Source organism: Tachysurus fulvidraco, chromosome 20 (genome assembly GCF_022655615.1).
Source record: "Tachysurus fulvidraco isolate hzauxx_2018 chromosome 20, HZAU_PFXX_2.0, whole genome shotgun sequence".
In the NCBI taxonomy this organism is placed as follows: Eukaryota; Metazoa; Chordata; class Actinopteri; order Siluriformes; family Bagridae; genus Tachysurus; species Tachysurus fulvidraco.
Window position 1 is genome coordinate 14,605,473 of NC_062537.1, and position 23,183 is coordinate 14,628,655.

General features: G+C 38.6%; 1 protein-coding gene across 2 annotated transcripts in view; it reads right to left on the bottom strand.

Annotated features, from left to right (window-relative positions):
• The window catches only part of ror2 (receptor tyrosine kinase-like orphan receptor 2), a 65,049-nt gene that overhangs the window by 19,095 nt on the left and 22,771 nt on the right, over positions 1 to 23,183 (bottom strand). For both annotated transcript variants that reach the window (XM_047804865.1, XM_047804866.1), the window contains exon 2: positions 2,852 to 2,932. In XM_047804865.1, the coding sequence (XP_047660821.1) occupies positions 2,852 to 2,932 (81 nt within the window). The remainder of the gene's footprint in view (positions 1 to 2,851; positions 2,933 to 23,183) is intronic.

Below are 23,183 nucleotides of genomic sequence, written 5' to 3' on the forward strand. Positions count from 1 at the left end.
TCAAGCATTTTTAAGAAACCACACTAACCATGATACTGCAAATTTGTGTTGTACATGGACAGTGCATTCGCCAATGGCAACGCTTACTTTTATGACCCATTTGAAGAATTCCACCACAGACAGATTTAACTTCACTTTCACCTCAGTTGCTCCAATGCAAATTACAGTCAACTGAATCAGCACAGGAATGTGCACAGATCACGCAGCCAGGCCACCAGCTACACGAGAGGGTGCTTAAAATGGCTGTACAGCAGGAGCTCGAGGCAGCGTTAGACCTGACGCAATGGAAACTCTGCTAACAGTGCCCATCACCACAAAAGTGCACTCAACCATGATGTCACCACCATGTTTAATTAATGTTTCCTAGCCCACTGTTATTAGCCTGTCTATTTTCACCATTCTGCTGCCCCTTTTGCTATTTTCCCCCTTATCCTCTGAAAAGATCCCGGTTTCTTTAGTCCTTATTTAAACCTATTCAGCTACTCAGTGTACTTGCTGTTGTGTCCAGGCCAGAGGAGCTGGCACACTGGTTAGCACAAGTTTGCTTGCTTGTGGCTGGCCATGACTGAGGTGCTAAACAATGTAGGGGCTGCTGACAAGCCACTATAGCCCTCCCTGACCTAACCACCATACCAGCTAAAGGCCACTTGACACTGACTTCTTGCTTAAAAACCAATACCAGTTCACCCAAGGTGGAGAGACAAACTACAAAAGTCTAAAGAGCATCATTATTAGTAATTAGTACATCATAAAAGCAATCAAAGAATGTGTAACTTTCTCTCTTTCTCTTCTGACAATTAGAGCAACACTAGTTAACTAAGTTTCTGTGGCCTCAGGTATGTGGAAGAGGGAAGACATTGCTTTCCTCCAAGTGTGGTTCTAGAAGCATGTTCTAGCCTTCGTTCATTCTGCTTGGTAGATATTTTATAACAGTGGAAAATGAGGAAATCAAATTGAACAGCGAATTCTTCCACCACATGTCTAGTTCTTCTTGCTGCTAATTTATATGCAAGTAAGATCGTAAAATATACTTTAAACAGGACGGACATTATAGCAGATATAAATCCTACAAACGCTCAGCCATTTGTTCTTGAAAAATACTAATGAGCATCTCGGACAAACCGACAACCTGAAAATATAGCGTTTCCGTTAATCAGTGGCAAAGGCAAGCTTCTAGGAATCTGCATGAGTAAAAAGGACCTGATTTGGGTGCAATCCATTGTCAATCCTGGACAAATGTCAAATTCTCTGAAAGAAAGGAGAAAGCAGTTCATTGATTCTGAATTTTGAAAGGTATAAATGAGAACGACAAGACTCCTTCCTCTTTGAGGTATTGCCACCTCTTCCATCAAGCCAACACATCTGTGTACATGGCCATCCAGAATGTGTAATGAAAATGAACAGCATAGCCAAAACTGTCATGGAGATACACTTAACAAGTCCAAAGGTCGGCCTGAGCATCAATGAATCAGACCCACGCAATACAAAGTGCTGACAGATGAGCACTTGCTCAGAAAAGCAACAGACTAGATTATTATTATTATTATATGGTTTCATTTGTAATCAGTTGGATTTGAAACGCTACTCTGTTTTTTACTCCTGACCTCACTCCTTAGAGATCGACTTATTCCTTTCCCTCTCATATTGGCTAGGGTGTGTACAAATGCAAATAAAGTGAAATTTAAACACACTCCAGGGTATCAACTTTGCTTTCTAGGATTCAAAATTAACAACTCCAAACATAATCCAGATCTCAAACAGCCCTTAGCAAGGGTCAAACCTCATGTTAATAGCTTTACATTTTACTTCACACTGCCATTTGTTATAAAAAGTATGCTTTTGAAACATGTTCCTCATCACTTTGTCTTGTGCTCATTTTCAAAAACTGATTATCTTAATTTCCAAAGCCTTCACATCATGGCCAACACAAATATAGCAATTCTCCATGGTGCAACATTCCCTTTTCTTCAGCTGCTCTTAAACAGGCCTGGCAGGACCAAGTGGTTCATTTTCCTTTCTACATGATTTATGTGGATTGAAGGCTTGAGTAAAGGCACGACCACATGAAGCCGTATATCAAGATCTAAATCTTCACAAGGAGCCTTCCTATGCAGCTGACATCCATGTGATGAACCAGAGCATTGTAAATGCTCCTAAATGGGGTCTGAGGGGCTGTTAGTTGTCACTGCTTTTAAGGAGGGGCAGACGTCATGTTTTGAATCCAGGTCAAAGATAGTGGCATAAACAGAAATGAGTAAAAAAAAAAAAGTGACCTCTATGACCTTATGCTTAATTTAAGGATAATGACTTCCGGGACTTGCAATCATGGAGAATTAGTCAAGCATGTCATGAGCCTGAACTTTAAATGAGGATTAGCATTGGTTGAGAATCAGGAACTGCAACTCTCAGTGCGCACATAAGAAAGAAAGAGCAAAGATCATTAAATACAGACACAACAACAAAATAAGCATCTAAAAAGACGATTGATTTAACCAGGAATTTTCCAAAGACATTTTCATCTGCAATATCAAAATCAGGCAATCCGACAGCTCAGTTCTTCCTTCAGGTAACTTCAAGTTAGTTTTTCTTTCTTGATGCTGAACTGTAAACTGCTTGATTGGGTAATAAAAAAAAGCTTGATATCACTTTCTAAAAAGTTTCTAAAGGATTAGTTCTAGCAGCTGAGGAAACAAGACCAGTGTGAAACAAATTAAAACTATAAATGGACCAAGACTGAGAAACGGCTAAAGGCTTTGGTACCCTTCATCCAGGATATGAAGATAACCTGGCCTAAAGACCTGTGTTTTATAATGTAAAGGGGCTACGTATAGAAGTTCAGAGTTGAGTGTACCTTCGGATGTTGGCAAGCCTCCGCTCTGGGCTTCGGCCAATGGCTCAATCTCTCCAGACTCTGACAGGTTCACGCTGGCTGCTGCAGAAAACAGAGGGAAAGAGTTAGTGGATTCTCACTGACATAATCTTGGATACAAGTTGGACTTTGTGTTTTCAAATTATTTGGAAGCGTTGAAAGATTTAATGATTAAAAATCTCTTCATGTTTGCCTAAACTGAAACTAATGCTCCATGTTTTGGCAAGCAAATTTGATTCCGATGGAAATAAAATTCCTGCATTTTCACCTCAACTCTTCCTTTTTAACAGCAGACAGACACGCACAACGAGTCACTCAGCAAGAAATAACACAAGCTATCCGTTAAGAGCACTTAAGTCAAATCCCACTACAGGATGCGCCAACATTATTTCTGCATGTTGTTGAAATAAATGTAAGTATTAGCCACTCTATAAAGATTCAATAAGCAGAGAAGCAAATCATAGAAAATGTTTAGCTGCAGGAGAAAATCGACTCGGATTCAAGAGGCGTGAACCTCACAGAAACACAAATTTCATGCTGAAACCTGAACACGCATTACGTATGTATGTGGGTAGATCTTTAGCAATAAAGTACCCAATTACTGTGATGCTGATGAGAGAGAACATTGCCAGGTTGGGATTTAGTAACGGATGAGTTCATCCCTGCAATGGTACCTAAAGGAAAACTCAATTAATCACAAAGCATAGCATGGGAGATTAGAATGGCTCTGATGTAATGCAAAACACATGCAAATATAAAACAGAAATAAGAGATAAAAGCACTGATGCCTATGACACGCCAAAGAGGAATGAGGCTTTCTGTCCAAAAACAGCAAACACCTGAAAAAGACTAAGCAGCGTATAAGGCATCTAAACACTTGAATAGTAGCTCATCTGAGGTTTTGGGAGATTTTCATCCTTAAATAATCACAGGCTAATTACAATCCTGTTTAACTGAAGAATGGTTTCCTTCTGGAAATAAATAATATGTAAGAACCATTATATTTGTACAAGGCAGGGAGTTATTTTGTGCCGAGGGGTTAAAAGTCCTAATAACATGTTATTTCTGAAAACACTCACACTAAAACATATCCCTCTGCTTTTCTTGTTCCCTCTCGTCTGATACATCGAGACATCAAAACGGGTTAACACTCAGGAGGCAAGATTTATGCAACTGTTATACTTAGTTCTGCTAATCTTTATGACTGTCTCGTATATAATCGCTTTAGGAGTCTGTGAGTAGGAAACCACATTTGGCATGCAGTAAGCAGCTGGTCCGTGCTGGAATCGCCCACATAATTACACAGCACTCTATTAGCATGGAGTGTTCAAGAATGCACTGCCCTGGCTATTAGCATTAATGAACAAAGGGTAATGAAGTCTAATCAGGAGTGTCTCGTCTAATTCCACACTCACTGCTTGTACAACATGCTGGAGCAAGATGTTTAAAAACATCTGCAGGGGTTACCAAAGTTTGGAACAATTATTCTGCGAACAAACGGAATTTAAAGGTATCTTTAGTGTATATAGCAGATTACATGTTTTATTGAATTCATTGCAGTGATCTGACCCATTACTTTCAAAATACATTAAATTTCTACTAATTTATAGTAGTAGTAGTAGATTATTATAGCTATGTGACTGGAACAAGTAACACATTCATTTATTATAGAAATCATTCAATGGCATTTTTTTACACATATTTTACAGACATTAAAAACAGCTCAACCAGAAACTTATTTAAAAAAATGTTCAAATAATCCATTTGTGTTAAAAAATGCTATGTGCAGCATAAAAAGCCACAGAATACACACTCTCGGATAATAAAGGGTAATAAACTGAAGCGTTCCTTGTTGTTGGGTAAGTGACCTTTTGAAGTGGTTATTTGAAGCCATAATACATATATTTCACCTGGAAATGTGGACGTAGTATACCTTTAAAAAGATTTAAGGTACATAACTGAGCTGTAATTTCCGTTTTGAGTAAAAAAAAAAAAATCATAGTTACAATTTTCAAAAACACACATACTGACTGTACAATAGGTGTATGCCTGAGTGATCATGGAAACAAACAGTTTAACACCCTTTTTTCTGAAATTGTATTTTATCATTGCCCCTAGAAAGCTTCTTTTCCTTCAAGCACAGCTGAATGATATGCTGAAAGCCCAGGCGGATTTTATGAGACCAATACGTTGACTGACAAAACAGGACCTCTTGCAGCTTGCGATTAGCAGAGCAGATCTCGCTAATAAAATCAGACTACAAGCAGTTAGGAATGTTATTGCTGGATGGAGAACTCAGCCTACCAGGCTGGATGAGCTGAACCGTTACAAATGTTTGTGTCCGCAGGGATGTACCGAGGGAGGATGCAACTTATCCACACGTTGTGAGGTAGGAGGATAAGTGACAACTTCACACATATCCAAAGAAAACTGGAAATAAACAGTTCCCTCCAAAGTTTAGCTTACATCACTGGGAATTGTCTTGTGAACCTTTATGGTTTTTAGTCTAAGTTAAAAACAAGAAATATGAAATGAGGTTTCTCCATCTCAAAAAAGAGATAAAATAACATTTAACAAGTTTCTAACCTCTGACCATGTAGCAAAGAATTTGCAGCACCCTTGGGGGGGGGTTGGGGGGTTGGGGGAAGAGAGAATGTGCAGGCTAACCTTGCCATGCTGCTTTGCCATGTCCTGAGGGAGTGAACTAAGATGAATGAGTAACTCTGTTTTTTGGCTGGGAACCAAAGCGAATTAATCTCACACAGGTTGACTAATGAAGACAGAGACGTTAATTGTTTGAGTGCTAACATCAGCTGCATAGCTATCGCTGTCATCTTGCTCAAAATCAGCTCTTGCATCACATGGCTTTGAGCTAACAACTGTTTGAAAGTGTGAAGGACTGCTTCCTCAAGTGTGGGTCTAAAAAAATGTCACAATCAACAGCAGTTTAGTTTGTTATGTGTAAAGAGAAACTTTACATTTTAGAGAACGCTCCATAAGCCACAGTGTTACTGAGGTGCTTCTAACGCTGAAGGAAGTCAAACAAGATTTATTTAAAATAGCTGCTGATGTAATACCTTTGAGATTCATTCCATGAAGTTCCAAGAATGTAGATAAGCTCTTTTTTTTTCTTACATTTCTCACAAATTGCTGCCATAACAACTAGCAATGCAAACCTAGGTGTATTATGTCCATTGATGTTAATGTATCTTGCTATCGGAAAAGAGAAATCCATAATGATAATGGTATGAATGGGCTTGACAAGATTAACTAGTCTCTTTTTGTTTTCTCCATTATACAGCTAAAATAGTCTCTGATATACTATACATTCCATATATATGTTTTAGGATTCTGACCAGCAAAGTGTACAAAAGGTATCTTGACTTTCCATCTCTCAGGTCAAGACTATACTAAAATTGACATGGTCTTATATATTACTTGAAAATGTCATGCGCAACTTTCCTTGGCCTAAATCATTCCCAATCCAATAAATTTAATTCACATACAAAACAAAATTCTTGTAAATAACCAGTTCCCCTCCACCGCTTTAAAAGCAGACCCGAGTTCGGGGTGCCTATATTGTAGAAAGGAGGGTGGACAAAAAAAAAACAAAAGGGCCAGTGTGAAAGTCTCGGTCAAGAGGCTGATCTGATTATTTTGGCTCAGCATGCCTGTGTGCTCGGGGCCCTGAATCGTCGCCTTTCACAGCCCATTCTCCTTTTTCAGTGTACACTGTGCCTGGCAACCGTCGGTAAGCAGGCCGCACTGGAGCACTCATAAAGAGGTGACAGCAAAGAGCACAGAGGCTGAAAAGCCCCCATTCCATTTCTCGAACTCCCCAATGGGCATGGCCACGCACTCGGATGAGGAAAGGGGCGGCAGGGGTGCAATTTTGGCCAGGTTGAAAATGCAGGAGCTTGTTAACACTCTATTTTGCCCTCCAGTGGGTCGTTCTGTCATGAGATGGGTGCCAGAGTCATAAAATAAAATGAGGGAAATGTGAAAAAACCTGACGAGCAGTCACTTTACTGTAGCTGGCTGCTTTCTGGGAAAAAAACACATAAAAATAATAAGTCATGCAGAGCTGCAGATAAGTCGTGAAGCTTCCTGTTAAGCAAATTTCCAAAACTGTCAACTTTTTCTATCTGCTATAGATCAATTAGCTCTGAGTTCTGGTGTGATTTGCCAGGAACTTTTCTCCTTGCCAAACACCAAAAACATACTGAACACAACATGCACTGGTATGCATAAACTGGATTCAGGCAGAAATCATGTGACTCACGCTTGGAGTACAGAAGGAACCCCCAAGGTGTAGTATCTCTGTAGATGCTCTTAGCACAGAATGACATTTATGAAAAACAGCCCCTTGGAGGTGCCTGATATCCGCTGGCCCACATATCTGACAACCTGGAAGAGGAATGGTGGGAAGTACCTGAACACCATAGTCCATTTCCTTTCAGGTTTATAATTTGGGCCAAAAAGAAATAAGAACCCGGTCAATGAGTCTCTCATGACCCTGTCACTGGAATCAACTCCTGTACTTTCAGGTCTCGAAAGCCAATCTTGTGGTTTTACTGCATGTTAGGGAGGATGCTGAGTTTAGATGGCTATGAGCCAATTGCACAGTAATACATCAGTAGTATGTTAGTCCTGCAATACAATTATCGCCATTCCATTCCAAACCATTTTTCTTTTCCTACTGTACATTGCACACAAAAAAATAAAAAAAAATCAAATGACCACATCCTCTGTGGCCTTCTGTGGCCTTCTGTAACCTGGCATTAAACCAGCCTTCTAATTGGAAATGGCCTTTCACCAAGAATGTCACACTAAACTCACTATATTTCCTGAGGTTTGAATTACACACTTAATTTACCACCATGTAAGAACCTTGTAATGACCGAGGTGATGTAATTTCATGGCAACATTTAAAGTCTGTTATTTTTGTGACACTCGGTTGACATAATACCAGTGTCCATCCCCAAGAGACAGAGGCAGTGAGGCTCAAGTGCATAGTTGTAGTTTCTAGCTGGAGGGAGAAATGGTATCACCACAAAACCTCTATTGTTCAACTAAGAGGGTACCCAATGAGGTGTTCCTACAAGTTTTCATCACTATGTAATAACTATAGTAAAGCCAAATTCTTACCCTGAGATGCAAACATGTGCAAATTGCATAATGTTATACAGCAAAACATGTCAAATGCAAAAGTAGACACCTGGCAAAAGCATGTTCATTTACGAAGCCTCCTTTTTTTACTCACTAATACTTACAGGTGCTGGAATTACAGGAAACATCATTGTACAGCAATTATCCACCACATCAATGAGCACATCATAAATCCAAACAAACCAAACTGCAGCGGGAAACCATGACACAAGATAAAGTTTAGCACTCTTTGATGAGAGATGAGGCCAGATCATAAGAAAGCATACAGAAGAACATGATCTACTGCAAAAAACTGAAGTTAGGCCAGCAGGAAAAAGGGTAGAGCAAAGATATATGCTGCTTCTCCAAGATGGCTTAATCATGCTGACTGTGAATAACATGAAGATGGAAGTCAAATTAGCTGAATTAGCTACATATTTCCAAGGGAAAGAGATCATTCATTTTAATTTAACAAATTTAAATAAGTTTACACTTTTTGGGACCATAACATTTTAAACCTGTTCTCTTCCTAGTCATAAACCGGAATGAAAAAAAAATGGCAAAGCTAGCTGCCAAGCTACCAAACTAGCCATCACAGTGTCTGGAAAATAGGGTAATATATACACATCAGCATGGACTGAATGTGTGTTTTATTTTTTTTTTTTTCACCGTGCTGCTGCCAGACCAAGGTCTACCCAATGCACCTTAAGCAAAGCTGTGCCTAATTAAGTCAAGTTCTATAGCCTAGTTTTTGTAAAGACTTGAACTTTGGATAAAGTCCCCAAAATGTACAGTGACAGGAAATAATGCTTTGAGTTTTAGACATCATGAATTTATAGATTTCCATGCTTTTTCATCCTTGTTTTTCAACTGTGACGGGGTTCAGGCTTAGATCTAGTAAATGAGGACCCTCAGGAAAACCCTTTATGTTGGCAAAACTCAAGGCTCTCAACAACAATAAACAAAATCCCTGTTATGTATGCCTTGTAATTATAACGTTTTTACAATTCCGAAAGGAATTTGTTCACTGTTATTGGAGTGGCTAACTTGGTAACAGTGAGGAGCGAAGCTGATGTCATTTTAACAGTGACGTCTACATTGCACGTGTAAGCAGAAAAAACCTCAATGAGAGCCAATGACTGGGTAGAGTAGTAGTTGAACTCTTGTCACTGTAGGAGATCCGGAAGTGTACAACATGTAACACTGTGGCCAACTTGCTAAAAATACAGCAAGAAAGACACATACATGCAGAGGAGAAGGAATGAGGGACTTAAGGAAGATCTGATTTTACTAAAGTTTTTTTTTTAAACCAGAATGTAATTACATGGCAGCACTCTAGCTCTGCTCCTCAGATCCTTTGCACAAATGATGGGATAATAACAGCTCTTCGAGCTCTCTCCACAGACATAAACTGCACTGCATACAACTTGCCAAGCTCTGTGTTTATCGACAGGAATTCTGGTAGTCATAACAAGGCCGCTAAATATAAAAGTGAACAAAATGGAGGCTGCACTACAATATCAGGTACATGTGTGCTGCCAGCCCCCTATACCTTATACTGTAATTAGGCTGGCTGCATGCTGTGCCAGTGGAGCTATAGATTCAACCACATGCTGCTCGGACCCCTGGCATAAATCATATCACATATCACTCGTTGAGCACCAAGAAAAACAGAGAGCAATAATTCCTACCCCAAATAATTAATGGGGTTTCATGGCTCTGAAAATTTTATGTCAAAAGTACTGAATGTAAGTCAACTGCAGTACACACACGCACGCACGCACTTCCTCAGTAAATATGAGAAAAATGTGTAGCACACAAGCCAGCACACACCTACCACTGCTGAAAATTAATAATAACCATTAGCTAGTAATTATAGCTAATTGACTTATTAGGTTTCTGACTACACATACCTAATTTTTTTCAACACTTGTAACACCCAGCAATTAAACTGGGGTCAAAGATTAAATGGTATCCATCCAAAAAAGCATATAAACACCAATACCAGTGATTTAAATAAGAACAATTAATTGCAGGGCAGCATGCACCAACACATATTCACGCAAGAAAATTAACTCTGACTTGTCCAAGGATCTCTCCGGCAACAAGCAGGAAAAAGGCCAGTTGATATTTGTCCGTTCTTCAACAACCCGGTGTCAATGAGCCAGTGCCAATCATAGCTTTGGGTTCCTGTCTTGGCTGACAAGAGGAGTGCAACCTGATGTGGTCTTCCACTGTTGTTTCATCCATTTCAAGTCTCCACGTGAGATACCGTTCTGTTTACAACGTTATGAAAAGTGGTTGACTTCATAAGCTTCTCGTCAGCCCAAACCAGTCTAGCCATGCTCCTCTGATACCTCTCATTTAGGCATTTCATCCCACAAAACTGCTACTCACTGGATGTATTTTGTTTTCTACAACATGTAAATTCATAAGACTGTTATGCACGAAAATCCCATGTGACCAGAAGATTTTGAAATACCCATTTATACTTGCCCATTTTACACCAACAAACAAGTCACTGTGTTCACTTTTTGCTCATTCTGATTGCTGATGTGAACAATAACCAAATCTCTTAACCTGAATATGCATGATATTGCATGAAACCTTATTGTTTTTGTTCTTTTTTGTTCTCCACAGGGCATGTTTGTGAAAAAGAGAAAATATCTGGTCAGTCACGTCTTTTGTTTAACCTTTTGCACAACTGTGATTTGATCCAAGTTAAAAAAAAAATACCATCTAATTTCCTCAAATATTATCTCATTTTTAAAATACAGCACAACTGTCAGCCAACAAATAACCAAGTAATCAAACAGCATAAACTGCTTTCCTGCCAGTACTATGCAAATGAGAATTAAAGTTACATGGCGTAATTACTTTTCAAAAGTTAAAGGGCCTGAGTAAGTTTCCCCACATTTTTTGGAGCAACATAGCTGCCAGGCTCTGCTACACAGTTTAGGATACCACATCTTAGAAAACAGGACAACACACATTAAATCCCTGTATGCTCTTAATGAGCTAATACAGAGGACAACAGGAAACATTTAATTGTATAGTACTTACACCTTCATAAATCCCTAAATTGACAGTTTATGTTGCTCATGGAATACCCATTTTTTAGGTGCATGCCAGGATTTATAAGGTTGAGTAGAATTTGGCTCGTTAATGATGGTCTTTTGCTAGTATGTTTTGCAGATGCAGGCATTGTACGACTTAATGCTTTATGTTGTGTATTATAGCCTTATGGACAATGTAACTACAAAGACTTCAGAAAGTCCACATTTTTCTAATGATAAGCACAGGTGGTTAGTTGGATAGCAATGCTTATTTTCACAATGCCAGCATAAACAATTTTTTCCAGCCATTTGCTCAGATTATGGTCATTAATCAAACATTGATGATTTATGTTTTAGTCCCACAGCTTGTCGGAAAACATATTCAAGCATTGTGACTTATGATGTGGGTGATGAGTTTAAAATTCATCACCAAAAGAAAACATTTTCGAAACTATTCATGTGATATGTGTTTGCAATTAATCAAAATTTCAGTTCTAGAGCTTCAAAGAGTGAGGAACTACGAGTACATGCCAGAGATTACAGTTGAGGCCTGCCTTGTGTATCTGTGAGGCAAAACAGCTAAAGATCAAAGAGTCTATTCTTCCAAACCCCATTTCTTTTTAATGAACATGGGGTATTTTATAACTGGATTAAAGTCCTCTCCTCTAAGAAGCAACATTACTGCATATATGAACAATTACCAAAATTAACAGCAAGAACTTCAGAGCTAAACATGACTCCCATTTCAACAAACATTTCATTCAGTCAGTGGGTCAAAGATTACTCTGGTTGGGGATTTGTGGATGTAGCTAAAATGCTGGAATGTAGTTTTTACATTTGAATGTAATTGTCCATACCACCCCTAATGTTTATCCATAGAATTATGCACACATGTATAATAGCATCCCACAGGAATGATACTGTGGATTGAATGGCTTTGGACCTTCAACGGTCTCTTCTTCTGTCCATATAAGGTCACAGAGGAAAAACATTTTAAAAAAAAAATCTATCCTTATCCTCCAGGCCAAGATTTATTACACAGACAAGTAGCTTAGAGATCCGACCACCAGTGTTGTGCTATAAACTTACATAAATTTTATAGCCAAAAGTATGTGTATAACAGAGAGTCACACCCATACAAAGGTCTTCCTTAAACTTGCCACAGTCATACGTTGGAAGCACAGACTTGTATTTAATGTCTCTATGCTGTAGCCTTACAAATCCTTTTCACTGGAAGTAAAAGTTCTAGCTCAGTGTTCCAGCATGACAATGTCCATGTGTGCAAAGTGGGGTACAAAAAAGCAGTCAGCCAATGTGGCAGAGAACACAAGTGAACGCCATTGAACAATTTTTTTTGGAAGACCTAGAACACAAACTGCACTCTATTCCTCCTCATCGGTGCCTGATCTCACTACTGCTCTTGTAGCTGAATGAGCATAAAACCCCACGGCCACACTCCACAATCTAGTGGAAAGACTTTCCAGAGGAGTGAAGGTCATCATATTAGCAAAAGGGGGAATAAATCTGGAAGTTATTGAAACCCATGCATGGGTGTCAGGTGTCCACATACTTCTGACCATAAGGTTAGTATTAAACCAATTAAAATTGTGAATTTTAATTCACCGTCAAGGCCACCAGTTCACAGTTTATGCACTATGGCTAACCATTTTATGCAGTTTTGGCCTGACTTGAAGCAAAAGTTGAAGTGAGAGACCAAAGTAGCACACACGCTAGTTATTCTTGGCTTTTGACTTTGACTTTTTAACAGGGTCTACTGGAGATGTGAACGGGTCATTAGAGATTGACAATGCTGTTATTTTTTGGTAACAGTTTATGAGGTGTGATGTGCATTTTGCTTAACTGAACTTTTCACTGATGCATGTGTATGACTGTATATAAAAAAGGTTATTCAGATTGCACATGGAGTTAAAAGTGCTAGGTTTACACAATGCTATTCTTTTGCCTGAAGAGCCAGAAACAAGAGACTCATTTATCATCTCCTTTCCTCCACTTTGCATATGGTGGATAAATAAACATGATGAGACCCCAGGCGGACGCACGGAATTGAAAACTGTGTCTGTGTGCGTAGGGGATTAATGCTTTTAATTATTGTGTCTATTGTACATAAGCCAATTAGTCTTCTCTTACATTTTAATTTCAGCAAAATCAAAATAATTTGACTAAATTTGTTAGAATACAAATATTAAATTTAATTTTTCATCAGTTACTGTTATTTGTAACACCACCTTCTTGCACAATTAAACAAAAATGACACTAAGTATAGCTCAGAATAAGTCTGGAAGTTTAAAAAATAGTTTTTTAGTAGATTTATTGTGGGGTCAAAAATGCTAAGCCGAGAACCGATTACATATAGCTTTTCAATGACCTTAGCAGCAAGAACGGCCTCTCAGAATATAAAAGAATAAAAAAGAAATCCAGAAACAGTGCTCTATCTTCCACACCAAGGTTGATGATAAACGTTGAAAAAACAAACATAGTTCAACATGAATCAACTTACTAAAACTCTTGGTCTACCTTCAGTCATTCGAGAAATGCCTGCAATATCCCATTTGGACCCTCTGTCCAACCACATTCATAGAGCATTATGGGACACTAACAGTCAAAAGTCTATGATGAGAAAAAAGTTTTTTTATTTATTAACTGAGCTCAATTTGAAACGTTTGTGATTGTCCTCCCCACCATTTACTCCATTATTTGAACTCACATCACCCATGATTTGTTTTCTCACAATTTGACCACTTGTACTTCAATACTCCAACATTCTATGCACAGCAGGCAGTTCAGTTTTCCTTACACAGTAACACAAAGCTTTACTTGGAGATACCGATCTCAATGAGGTACAAAGGTTCTCTGTAATTTATGGTTAGCATTTTATCATGAGCCATGACTATTTTATTTTCCATCCATTTTTTAGACATTGGCAGATCTTACAAAGCCAAAGGCCATTTCCTTATTCAGTCGAGACCAACTACAGGACATGGAGAAGCACTTACATCATTCATCACTGAAGGCTTCTACTTCCTTTACATAGTTTCTAAGTAGTAGCTTTAAGTATTTTATGATCTGCTGAACCAAAACAGAATTTAATAGAGTACTTAACAAAAAATACTAGCCAAACAACTGTATATTATCATCAAGACAATCGCTATAAATGGTATTGGAAGATGTAATATCATTATTATAGTACTGTCAGACCACAGAGGGTTTGAATCTTCCCGTAAACACCCTAACCATGCTTTAATTCATGGTGTTAAACATTAACTACTGCACATTAAATCACTTTTTGTTTTAGCTTCCTCTTTTAGGAAGCAAGTCTGTTGAGCATGGGCACTGAAAACAGCAATGCCAGAAACAATGTCTTATTTTAAGCACACTACCAGCTGGTCTTGGAAGGTACAGACTGTGGCTCCTCCTGTATTTAATTCTCCTACTGGAAAGTTGACAAAATACACATTAACCAAACACTGAGCTCCAGCACATCTCTGCGGTTCACATTATTCCCACTGGCAGAGGCTGAACTTAAACCTCCCACCAGCGAGAACCACTTTGGTGCTCTGTAACAGGGTGACTGATGTGATGTTTGGAGTAAGGCATTCAGGCATATGTTTGTGGACGAAAAAGGGGCAGGGATGGCTGGCTGGCAGAGCAGTTCATTTATGAGAATTTACAGACTCCGCTGTGTTGTAAATTTTTTTTTTCCCTAGCGAGCAAGTTTATTTTACAAACTGTGCTGTTACAAACAGTGAAGAGACAAACTTTGTTTACATGAGAGGGACTCTGCCAGGTCGTACACATCTGTGTGCCATCCTTACAGTCAAACATACTCCCAGAAAACCATCTGACAGAACTAAGAGGTGCTACAGAACAGTGTAAATATATAATGCCGGTTGCCTTGTAGGGACTGAAGAGAGATTGGTATTTGGCTTGTCTAAAGAAGACTGACACCTGTTCATAACTGCAAATGTTTCTCCTTGCAGCAGGAAACTTGCTAGAGCAGGTTTACACTCATTCGGAATAGTATAAAAAGCTGGTTTTCAACACTTGAAGTGGAAAACCCAAACCCATGCTGTGCAGATGTTACAGTCATCACACTTGCTCATGCCGAACATAGCATGTTCAAGGTTTTCTCTGAAACTGATAAACAAGTTGGAAGAGGATGCAAAAGTAAAGCAGTTACGAATATGTATTAGTGACTACAAAGATGTATTAAAGATGTTCTTTTTTTCTTTTCTGCAAGGCCTCAACTGGGTAGCATCATGTTGTGTTTTATATTCTTTTCATACAAATGAATACATGTATATTATGTAATTATGCCAAAAAAATACATTTATTTGTGGTTATATATCTAGTTCTACATCAGAACAATTAGCACAATACAATGCTACTAATTTTCAGAAATTCGGGCAAATGAAATCAAGCAATTTGCTTACCAATCATAGCCAATTTCAGCGAATGGGGAAATAAATGAGGGAGGCCAGAAAACTAAACAAAGAGGAAGACCTTGGGGCTAGTAGTGTGTAGCTTTGCATGGTTCACCTCGTTCTGTGACTCTAAAGATAAATGGAAGGCCCATGTTTTTCATGCATTAGACAGGAGTGTATAGACAAATGGTAAGGCATTTCAGATGGTCTGTTGATTGTGTATTGTAAATGTTTGTCCCGTTTCCCCATGCTATGTCTTTCATGTGAAAATTCCACCAGCTGCAAATATGGTTATAGGTCAAAATACCAAAAAGCACTGAAAGGGTAGTAAAATAATTCAATATTAAACACAATAAAATTCGACAATACATTGCTATTCTTTATGACTTTATCTGACATTGAAAAGCAATTATCAAACAAATTCACTTCCAGTCCATTCATTTTAAATAAAAGAGCCATGATGATGTTATCGTTATAGATTTGAGTCTTTCCTTGTGTAAATGTGACTCAGTAACTCGGTTAATAAAAGCACACTAAATACAATTGTCTTTTTTTAAGGTTCAAGCATATTTAAACAACATACGATTCACTGAAATTTGTTTTAGCGCCTTGGGCAAAACTAAGCTTTAAGGGCTCTGGAATAACAAAGATTTCTCTGTAAAGATCAACAGCCTCAATTCACACAAATTTCACAGTTATTACATTTTACACTTTGATTATGGAAGTTGAGTTAGCATGTACTATCTTTTCATCCTTACTGAATGGATCAGATGTAAACAAAAATAACAGCAATAACAAACCTTTACATCGAAGTAATTTATTCTATATCGTGCAAATATCATCACGATATCCATGAGTATGTACTTATATACATCGATATCATACATAGCTTATGAATGTACTATATAGTGCTGTACTGTGTTTTCATGTTACTATGCTGCTATGTCTGAGTGCAAGAGAGGAAGCATGGCATATCGGGCACTCAGGAAGTAATTAAACTACATTTTTCTTTCTTTCATCTTTCTACTCCAGTGCTTTGAATTTAAAATGAATTACTAATTTAGAGATTAGTGTTTTTGCTCTGTTTGTTACATATTTCCGCACTGAGGAATGATATTTTTGCCTCTGCATGCCCCACAACATTTAGAGTTTTCCGCAAAGAAACCATGTTATTCATTTACAGCATTTGGCAGTCGCCCTTATCCAGAGCGACTTAAATTGTATCTCATATTCTACAAGCAGGGCCTTGCTTATGGACCCAGCGATGACAGCTTAGTGGACCTGTGATTCGAGCTCAAAACCTTCTGATCGGTAATCCAACACCTTAACCACCAAACTACCACATTTCCCACAGTATACAGGCCCAATGATTTGATTATCTTAAAATTAAGGAAAGCTGGCTCTTATTAGGCTTTGTGACATTTAATGTGCACATTTTTGCTCTGCCCAATACTTAAACCTAATCTAATATTATGTTATGTATTGGAATCAAACTTTGGAATCAAACTTTGACAATATGTCCAAATTTATACTATTTATACCTTTGGTCCCAAAGACACCTAAACCTTGTTGCATTCTTTGCAGTTCTCTTTTCACTGATGTAACTTTAATAAACTCCAAAAACCTTAATAAACTCCAAGTACTTCTAACTTCTCTGTTCAGCTCAGATTACATTTGTTCTCTGTCAGTTACACAGCTGCCAAGCACTGCATGGTCTTGTCCTCTTTACGTGTATGAGCTCTGACACATTTACACCCCAACTGACACTAAGTCTACCTCTTCATTGGAAGATGCAGTATAGCACAGTGTGCTTACGAATCCTGAACAATCTGTGCTGTGGCTGAGTGTCTGTTTTCTGTATCCCAGCGCATAATGGTACCATTGAAAATAAAAGTTCTCTAGAGATTGTGGAATGATGATATCATTTACAATACAACATCAGTGTAAAAAGAAAAATGCATTATTGTTTCCTGTTGTGGGTTTACTGGTGGTCCTTTTTTAGAACCACACTGTCCCTGTTGAAGTCAGAGCACCCAGTGACACAGCGTCTAAAATTCTGAATTCCAGAATTGCAAATTTGAAGGACAAAGATGAACATCATATTAGAAAAACCCATTATTGTTGGGAGTTCAGACCCTGACAGCAAACTACACCCCCCCCCTAATCTTCAAGCCATTCAGAAATGTCCTTATGACTATAGAATACTTAAAGAAGACTTTGAGGAGCTCATTTGTTTTGATGGAGAGACAATGTCTCTAACAGAGATATTCAGCATGATTCATTTAACCAAAATCCACGTCAGTTTAGATATGTCGAACTTTAGGTAAGTGTGGTTATCCATTTTCTTGACAGGAAATGGTTCTTTTATGGTGTCCTGTATGCCTTTAGGATTTGGCAGGTACTCATGAAAATGACAAAAATACCCTTATATTTTGTAATGTGGTTCCTTTTGATTCTTTAACAGTGCACTTCTCTTCAAGTTCCAAAGTGCAAGCTTCCTCAGGGTAATGGAGGGCCACACCGGACACATGGTACATGTTCCACCATGAAGTGGTTTCAAAAATGTCAAAGATGTGAGTCAAAACAACAGTTTATTTATGTTCTTAAATAAAGTCTCAGATGTGAGCAAAGTAGTACTTATGTATTGTTTGATCATTCTTTGGTTCTTTCTAATGGTTACAAGTTATTTCCAAACAACCAATTTAATGCTGGTCAGTACAGAGGCCAGAAAAGTCCTTGGAGGAATTGGTGTTTAAAAAAACTCTTGGGCTCTGGTGCCAGAAACCTTTCAGAGTCAAACGTTGAAATTGAAGAAAAACATTCTTTTTTTGGGACCTCAATCAAACACAATAAGGATTCAGTACTTAACCATTTCACCTTCAGTTGAGAATTTCACTGAATGATTGGTGTAGAATAAAACTTGAAATGTTTACCCATCAGTTCTGTGAGTGCCAATCTTGTTTGTCTCAGTGCCACACAGGGTGGTGCACCTCTAACAGTGTAAGCTCTGCAAATGTTCAAATAACAGTTAAGATGTTGTAAACCAAAATTAACATGAATAAAACCATCTGTAAACAGACCTCAAGCACCGCATATCCAAACACACTGGAGCATAGCAAACACAAGATCCCTCTGACCACAGGGAAGTGAAAACTCCACCATTTACAGTAACTCTAGAAGATACCAGGGCAATACAGAGGATATAAGAAAAACAAAAGGAGAGTTTTGGGGTACTGGCTGTAATATTCTAACATTAAGGTTTTATTCCAAGTTAACCATAACCTTGTTCTCACCCACGAGTGGAAATACAGAGAAATCCCAGTAAAACTTGCGGAAAGCACCAAGGAAAAAGATGGCAAGGCTGAAGTTCCCGAAGACAGTTCAGCCGTCTGTTTGCCTGAAAATCGCAAAATTTCTTAATATGATCTAGCTTAGGGGAGGTTGTTCAAAGCAAAATAAAGTAAACATGTTCCTTGCAAAAAGGGAAAATGCAATACAAAGGGCTTTAATATTATATCACGTTTTAATAACCATGTATTCTGAACTAATCATATAAATTCAATATAATGATTCACTTGGTTTAATGCTTTATACTGGTCAGCGTTAGAATTAATCCAGTAGCTGACTATGGGGGTTTTTACACCTGGTTACTTCATGCGTTTTCTGTGATCCGATAGCTATCTGATCGTAAAAAGACCAGGTCTAAATGCCCTCCGAAACGGTTTCGAGACGGATATAAATCCGATCGCTCAAACCACTTCAGGAGGTGGTCTGGGACGCATTTCAGATGAAACTGGACAGGTGTAAATGCACGTGGTTGTTCAAGCCACATACGTCAGCGCTATACTCCTCCCAAACGGAAGTACGGCACTCGCAGGTGACTCGCGAGTCATGCATCGCACCAGAAACAAATATTTTTTCCCACCAGTGCTGGCTCCGTTCTTTCACCCAGGTGTCTCGTTGGGTCTTAAATGCAAACAGTAAATGCTGTGTTTTGTAGCAACCGCACACACCAAAGCGTGTTCCATTTCAATTACCCCGAAAATGAGGTAAAATATATTTGCATATTGGGCAAGAATAGAAAGATCAGATTGATATCCGATTCGCCAAGGCGCATTTATGTGGCCTAATGTAAATGGAACAGTTTTAACAAATCAGACAGCTATCAGATCGGAGAAAACACATGAAGTGACCAGGTGTAAAAAGGCCATACGAGGATTCACACACTCCATGAAATTGACAAAAAAATGTAGATTCACCAATCCACATACTGGTATGATTTTGGGAGGTGGGAGAACACCAGAGGACCCAGACAAAACTGACACACACATGGGGAGACCACATAAATCACACAGACAAAATCCCAAACTCTCCTGTGGAGCTGAGAGGCAGCAATGTAACCCTCTGAATTTCACACCACCACCACTCTGAAAATGTTAGAAAATATGTTGGTGACTGTTAGATAGTTGGTAAGCTGTGAATGGAATCTGCAGACAATTTGCAGCCCAAATTAGAAATACCATCTCAGCTCAGACAAACTAATGCCCAATGGGATCATATCAGGCTAAAGATATGCATCATAAACAATTAAAGAGCCTTAAGTTTTTGTCTTTTTAACTTTGTTTAACATATAGTATTCTTTCTGATTAATTTCGGAACGATGTTTCTTGCACATGATATAAACATAATTTGGCAGATGCTTTTATCCACAAAGACGCAGCAACAGGGCAGAATCCAATCCAAGCGTGTCACAGTTGATTTACGGTCTCACTCAAGGTCCCAATTTTGAAGTCAAAACCAGTGAGAAATGTCACTGCTCAACCCCCATTTGAGAAAACAAAGGCTAACTGTGCAGACTTCTCCATGAGTAGTTTCAGACCAACAAGTGTTTTTCTACTTTTAACAACTTCTGCACTGAGCCCCCCACCCCCCTCTTCCCTCCCTCAATGATGCACATGTGCTGTACTGCAAACCCAGCTCACTGATGGGAAACATATCAGCGAGGGCAACATCAAACAGGATCCAAAGGCCTTAGAGGAGAAAGAACTGATCAAAGTCTCTGTGCTTAGGGCTTCTGTGTGTGGGACTGTCTGTCTGAGTTTAAATGAAGCCAAGACCAGGGCAAAGTGAGTGGACTCAAGCAAACTAAACCAAACCAGAAATGTGTGGCCAGGGAGAAGCCAGAAGGGTCAATCATGGGTAAAAACAGAGCAGCAAGCCAGCATGTTTTGCATTCTGAAAATTTAGGTTGTCAAAATAATGCTTAGAATTCTCACATTGATGCAGGAGCTGAAAGCTTGAGTAAAAACTTGTGTATAAAATTTAGGATATTCAATACATTAGTACAAAGTGGATGTGTGATTGGCACACTGTAGGCATATTTCCTACAGCCATGTATCTTCATACATTTAAGTTTTTATTTATAGTATGAAATCAAGACAAAGTCATTCAAGATTTAATCTTTAGCTCCTCATGAGCTGTAATCAGTCCCAGGGATATACAGCGTCTGCACTCCAATCTCCCACTTGCTCTTGCCTGGCACTGCCATGTGCTCAGCAGATGTGTGAGGAAACAAAGCCTTGTACTTTCTTGTTTTATCCCAAGCCCCCCATTTGTTTTAGTGGTTTTGCCTGACAATATCTGAACTATGACCCGAATCCTCTTTAATTACACTGTGATGCCAATTTACATATTAGAGAAATGGCTGCCTGGCTTTAATTATGACTCATGTGCATCTAAATGTTGTCATGTTCAAATTAAGGGTTCGTTACCTGGATAGTATTTGAGTCGGTGTCTATTTGCTGACACTGAATACTCTTTTCATGATAAATCCACTTAATTCACTTAAGGACCATGTCGAATGAGGCAGAAAGTTTTAGCAAACATTGCACTAAGCAGTTTAGAGGAAGTTTAATGCTAAACAAACAGATGCTTGTGAAGACATGCCCATGCAGACCAATACAAACTAGGACCTGTCAGGGGAAACGGTACTCTTTTCACATTCTGGACGGGGTGGAAGGAGTCATTCCAAAAAACATTTAGATATAAAAAAAACCCATATAAACTACAAACCTCTAATATATATATAAGCTATCCAAGTAAATTATTATACATTCTACACAATCTGTCCAAAACCTGTGTTATAACAGAGTTAAACATTCCCTTTTTTCCTTGACAGGAGCTATTTTATCATTCTATCCAGATGAAGGAATGAACAGAGTCAGCACTGGAGACTTGTTCAGTAAACAACTATGTTGTAGGTCCAACCACAATTAAGTACATTAGAATCTCGATCCATTTTCCCTCGATCCATTGCTGAGCCAAAAATATCCATTATATCATAAAGGCTTGAATTGCTGATTAAAACAACATTACCAATTCTACACTGGAATAAATGATTATAAGAGCTTTATTTGCCCCCTTCCACATTTAATAACACTAAGTCTGATAAGACCTATTTCCTTCAATTTGCTCCCAAGTGAGCTGACCACATTTGAACATGTCGTTACTGAATTACAAAATAGGAGAAAAAAAAAACATCACAAAGCTAAAGTTAGAGGAAAGCATTTATGGTCTAGTAGTCAGCAGAGGAAGTCTTTACTGTCTGTGAACAACTGCAATTAAACTTAAAAGGGTCTGAGCCCACTAACAGCAGCACATCTCTGCTCCCACCCACATCTTCTACTTTCAATAAACATAAGAAATAAGGCAAGACATAACAAGAGGTCAGCAGAATGGTCTACATACTGCTGAAATTAAAATCTCTGTAACCCAAATCCACAGTATTGTAAATGTTACCTCTCTTTCAGAATTCTTTTTTTGGGGTAAAATTTTATTTTTACAATATTCCAACAATAGGCTAATAATATTGCTTGTACATAAATTCCTCATGCTTATAGCAAGATATAGCCATTAGGCCAGTGCAAGGCAATATCTGCTCTAGTTGCATTCCTCCAGCCAACTGACCAGACCATGAATACATCCATTGAGAAATGGAGAACCAGACCCCTCCATCTACAGGGGCACAAGACAGGGTCGTCTGGTAAGCCTCATCCCTCTGCTCTACCTCTCTCAGTTCAAACTCCTTTTCAATAGGTGTTTTTTTTTCCTCCTGCTCCCCCCACATTCCCTCTCTTTTGGACTCTTTGTTCTTTGTTGATTTCCATCGCTGGTCACACGGAGACTCTTAATGGCCTAGTCCCTGCCCACCATTTAACTTTCGACCCAGCAGCTAGCACCTTTTGTCCTAAACAAACTAGCTTAAATGATATAATAACAGATAAAACAGTACTACAAATTAACCTCATACCAAAATCCATAAATCTCTAAGTTGATCACTTTGCAAATAATTAAAAAAACAGTAGTAATCATCAAGCAGGGCTTCAAGCTGCTTATATATCCTTTCCAAAAGGACCACACACCAGTGCAAAGAATTCATCACTGCTAACTGCTAGTCATCTTCTTTCTGGCAGGCCCCTCATGATAAAACCCAGAACTGGAACAAACAGTTCAACATCCCCCTGGTTTTGTGTGTAATATTGTAATTATTTCAGTTTCCATATATACACAGAGCACTGTGGCTGGCCAGTGCTTGGATCGGTTGTTTTCATAGTGTATGCCTCTCCAAGCTTAGAGGCCTTCACTTGTGTATCTTTCAGCACCTCACAC